Source organism: Coloeus monedula (genome assembly GCF_965178545.1).
Source record: "Coloeus monedula genome assembly, chromosome: 6".
Classification (NCBI taxonomy): Eukaryota; Metazoa; Chordata; class Aves; order Passeriformes; family Corvidae; genus Coloeus; species Coloeus monedula.
This window is the reverse complement of record NC_138786.1, coordinates 3,375,699-3,380,656: the sequence shown is the minus strand read 5'-3', so window position 1 is coordinate 3,380,656 and position 4,958 is coordinate 3,375,699. Positions and strand designations below refer to the sequence as shown.

At 52.7% G+C, this 4,958-nt stretch overlaps 1 protein-coding gene across 1 annotated transcript; it reads left to right on the top strand.

Moving 5' to 3' along the window:
* Positions 1-663: 663 nt before the first annotated feature.
* On the top strand, positions 664-2,791 carry LOC309574729 (palmitoyltransferase ZDHHC13-like; the record flags this gene model as incomplete). Its single annotated transcript, XM_082284560.1, has 4 exons — positions 664-684; positions 1,199-1,332; positions 1,716-1,838; positions 2,299-2,791. 4 exons carry the CDS (start codon positions 664-666, stop codon positions 2,378-2,380), a joined length of 360 nt encoding a protein of 119 aa, XP_082140686.1. The 3' UTR covers positions 2,381-2,791.
* Positions 2,792-4,958: the final 2,167 nt, after the last annotated feature.

Sequence of the window (4,958 nt, the reverse complement as noted above, 5' to 3'; positions counted from 1 at the left end):
GTGTTTGACACCTGTGGGTGTTTTCCCAGGTTATCCCCATTTCTTCGCGGGGTGACCACTTGCCCCTCACAGACTGCCCTAAAATGGCAGCTCCTCCCTCACCCTGCGCTCATTATGAGGGGACACTGGGGCTCGGCCACGGGTGGAAACGCTCCCAAATGGCCTTGAACTCCTGTGGCAACCGTGCCAGCAGGGAGGTGGCACTACTACTCCTTGCAGGGAATTGTGGAGAGCCAGGAGGTCCCCCTTGTACCTCCTTTTCTCCAGGCTGAGCCCCCCCAGCTCCCTCAGCCGCTCCTCATCAGACTTGTGCTCCAGAGCCTTCACCAAGGGACCGCTTCCAGCTGCAGAGGCACAACCCCCCGAAAACTTCGCCAGCAGAAAAGGGTCCTTGTCTGACACAAGCCGGGGGGATCCTGTGCGAAAACGAGAGAGTTTTTCGCTGTGGCTGCCTCGGTAAAAGGGAAGGAGCCATTTCAGGCACAGCTCAACAAGCCTGGCAGCCGCCGATCTACCCGCCCAAGCGGCTCCGCAGCGGCCGGGGCAGCTCAGGAATGGCTCCCCTGGGCTTCCCCGGTCCCGCCCCGCCCGGGCCGTGAGTGCCCGGCCCCGCCCCGCAGGCGTGCCCAGGAAGCGGGAGCAGGAAGCTGCGGGGCCGCGGGGATGGCGGGCAGCGGCCCGGCGGTGAGCGGGGAGCCCGCGGGCAGTGCCGGGGCTGGAGCGGGGCTGGGACCCGGCGCTGCCCGGGCCGGGGGTGCGGAGCGCGGCCGCGGGCCCCTGGCAGGCGGCGAGGGCCGGGCCGCGGTGCCGCCGGGGTCTGGCGGGCGCTGCCGGGCAAGAGCCGTCCGCGTCCTGCCCTGCGTGTGCCTCGTCTGTTGCCTCGCATGGGCTTTCAGGCTGCACGGGCGGCACTGCGGCTCCCAAGTGCGTTTAAAACCCTCCGCAAGGCCGTAGCTGTTGGTTCTGGTGTGGCAGCGCTGTTGTGGCTGAGGCTGCTGTGTCGGGAACCAGCTCTGCAGGCTGCTGAATAGAAGGATTGGTCTCTTGCCAGGTGGTTTTACCCGTGCTTTGAATTAACCTCTTCGTTTGTATTGACAGAAGCTGACACACACAGTGAGTGCTTCTGGTAAAGAGGGCGGTGTGTGTGGTGTGCAGCCGATAAATACCAGCGGTTAATAATTGTTTTGTTAACTGACAGTGTACAAGCCATTGCCACGGGCCTCATCGACCCCATATGCACAACAGGCAGAGCGCCCGTGGAGAGCAAGGTCTCCCAGGCCCATATCCCGTTGCTGAAGACCCCAGCAGCTGTGATATTGTCAAGGCTACACAGTAAGTACATATTCTGAGGGTGCAAAGTGTTGCAATGGATGGGAGTGTCCTCAAATGTGAGCCAGGCTGGATATTTTACAAAGGAAACGTTTATAGTTTCGTTTTCTCCCAGTAGTGGAAGAAGAGAAGTCACTTACAGTTGCTATTGTGAATAAAAGCATTCCAAGCAGCTTTCTTTAAATAGAAACTTCTCATCAAGGCACAGCCTCATTCTTTTTACAAGCCTTCCATTGAATGCAATGTGGAATTTGCTCAAGTAGGAGCTGCTGGGTGATCTTTCTCATATGTGTTTTTCCTCTAGGATGCAACTGTTTCCAGACTGGAGAATACTGAAGAGATGATAAGTAAATTGATTTTTTTTTTTTTTTTTCCCCTCGTTTAAGGTATGGAATGCTAGAGCGATGCAAAGAATTGGTAGAAGCAGGATACGATGTTTGCCAACCAGACAAAGAAAATGTGACTCTTCTTCACTGGGCAGCAACAAACAACAGACAGGAGCTGGTGAAGTAAGCCGGGAGTCCCTGTGACAGTAACAGAGCGTATTCTGCCACTGTTACCTATAATCACTTTGTTGCTTTTGTACTGGAAAAGGAAGCCGGTGCCTGAGAAGAAAAGGGTAGAATTCAAATTTTGATGCGCTTAGCTTTGCGTCGATGTCACTGGAATGTAAAGACAGTGCGGTTTCTTCAGATGTGAAATCATGTATTGCATGAAATAATTTTATTTTCGTGGGTTTTTTTAACAAAGGTGAAAGCTGATCTTAGAAGTACCTTGCTAAAGACTGTATTGTTTCTTCAGCATTTTCTTGAAACAGTGTCATTTACTGCAAAAGCACTTCTGTCCGTTTGCTTCTCTAGTGAATTTTTTATTAGGAGTCATTTACTCCTTTAGCTGTGTTACCATTCGTATCATGTTTTGCTATTTTATTGTGCCTGTTCCTGACCTTCCTGTGTTGCTATTACACAGCTACTACATTTCCAAAGGTGCGGTAGTGGATCAGCTCGGTGGAGATTTGAATTCTACGCCCCTGCACTGGGCCATTAGGTAATGCTGCTTGCAACCGCTACTTGCAAATCTGTCGGTATTGACAGCTGTGGTAGCGTTTCCTGAGATCCGCAGAACAAAGCAGTGCTTGGCTGCAGAAAACATATGCTGAAATAATTCTTCTGGGAAAACTTGTCCGAGTGCAAATTCTCCCATTGGAAGATGAGTGCTTCCTTCTGGACCATCAGTCTTTTGCCAGAGTCAGAGACTTGGCTGACTGCTCAGAGGAGAAATTACTGTAGAATAACCTCTGTATTCTAAATGAACACTTTGCCCTAGGCTCAATCATTAAGGTATATATTGAATATGATTTGCTGAAAAAGCCATGAGAATCTGAGAGAAAACTGTTTTTTGTGCGGTCTCTAGGAGAACTCTAAGGGCAATGCTTTCAATAAAATATCAATTTTTAAAATCATCTCTATAGTTTCATTTCACGCCTCGTTATAAACAAGGACACCTTCCCAGGGGAAGGCAGCATCCAAAGGAGCTGTGCAGGGACGTGCAGATGCCAAAAGGGACTCTAGGACAGTTGGACAAGCTCCAGTGGGCTCAGCCCCCCGTGCTGGGGCAGGGAAAGAGCGTGAGGAGACCCCGCTGCGGAGGAAGGAGCGGCAGGGACGGGGGATGAAGTGATGGCAGCAAATGTCGGGAAGGAGGGGACAGAGGGATATTGGTGGGGAAAAGGGAGACACGAGAGCTCTTGGGGGCCTGAAACCATTAACGCTGTCCTGAGAAAGCCCAGCACACTCCCCCCTGCATAGCCCAGCCCCTTACCCAGGGGAAGCCGTGGCTAAAATCCCGGAAAAACGGTGCTGTGGATCCAAGGAATCAGAAGCAGGATCTGTGTGGAGGGTGTCCCTCACGGGAGGCACAGGAATCGAGCTGAGCGAGGCTGGGGCAGGAGGGTCACGCCCAGCAGAGAAGGGGGACCCTCTGTCCATGCCAAGGCCCAGGGCAGCCCTATCCCGGGAAGCGCGCAGGGAGCGGATCCTTGAGCCGCTGCACGTTCGCGCTGCCCTCGCTCAGCCGGGAGCCCCCTCGTTGCCCAGGGGGAGCTGGTGGCAGTGGGGAGAGGGAAAGAAGCGGACAACAAGGACCTGTCCTACACCTCCATGGACTCCGAGGCCGCGTTCATGGGCTGCGCCAAATGGCTGCCCTGTTGGGAACAGAACCAGAGACCTCCATCAACATCCTGATTTAGTGCTCCGGAAAAAGAGAAAAGAGAAAAGGAAAAAAGAGCAATAAAAACAAAGGAGGAAAAAAATTAGGAAGAGAAGATAAATAAAAAGACTGAGAATAAGACCTGGAAGGAGAAGAAGGAGGAGAAGAAAACCAGGGAGGTGCAGACAAACAAGAAGAAGGAGGAAGAAGAACAAGAAGGGGAGAAATGAGCCAGAGGACCAAAGCCCAGGTCAGAGCAGTGATCCCCACCACAAGTGCTCAGCACCCTCTGCCTGATGCCCAGTCAATCCCACCAGGGTTCAGCCTCTCCTGACCAGCTTCCCCAGTTGTTAGACTCAGCAGGACATCCTGCGGTCTGGAATATCCCTCTGGCCAGTCTGGGTCGGCTGTCCTGGACATGATCCCTCCAGGCTCTTTGGCACCTCCTCGACAGCAGAGTATGGCACATGCAGGGGCTTCTAGGACCCTGCAGAGTCCTTGAGGAGGGCAAGCCCTGCTTAGCAACAACCAAACTATCCACCTGTGATCCACAGCATTCCCATCCTGCATGCAAAGGCAGCGCTGTGCCAGTTGCTGGGAAGAAAGGAATCCCACTCAAATCCAGAACAGTGGGAACACTCAGACAGTTCTCTGGGAAAATCCAAATCCATTTAACACACATGCTCCTAAGAAGATCTGACCGCCATCCGTCAACATTTTCCTGGAAGTCAGAAGCCATGTCAGGGGAGCTTCCTGAAGATGGAGGAACCTCCTTGGTTTCATGTGGATCATGTCTGCTGCAAAGCACGGAGTGTTCCCTCCTTGGAACAGCCACAGTGCCACGGGAGCGCTGCGCTGACAATTAGTAGCTCCAAGACTCTTGCTACTGGGACACTTGTCCAGTAGCTCCCAGACATCTGGCACTGGCCTGACCTCTGCGTTTACTTCCAGGCCTTTCCTGGCCATCTGCATCCTCAGCCACAAGCAGGTTCTGCAGATGGACGTGGCTCTGGGGGAGCAGGGACTCCTGTCTGTGGGCAAAGAAAACAAAGACAACTTGTAAGAAGAGAACCTGGAGCTTCTAGTTAGAAGAGAAAGGACTATTCAATCAAGGCAGGGGCGACGGAGGAAACTTTCTAAAATGGAACAAGCAGCAGAAGCACAGTAGTTTTGCAGAAGAAATTCCCCTTCCAGCACTTGGCTTAGGGAAAAAGCCTGATGTTGCCATGAGAGACATGAGTTCGTGTCTAGTATTGGGTAGCAGACATCGGAACATTTAGACTATTGGCTGTCCAGGCTCACGCTATTCGAACCTGAGAGTGAAACTATTCTAAAAGCCAGAGATGCTTGGAAGAAATGTTTCTGCTCACACCACGACTGGGGACCGTGCACCATTCATACCTTGCACCTGTCCAAAGGCC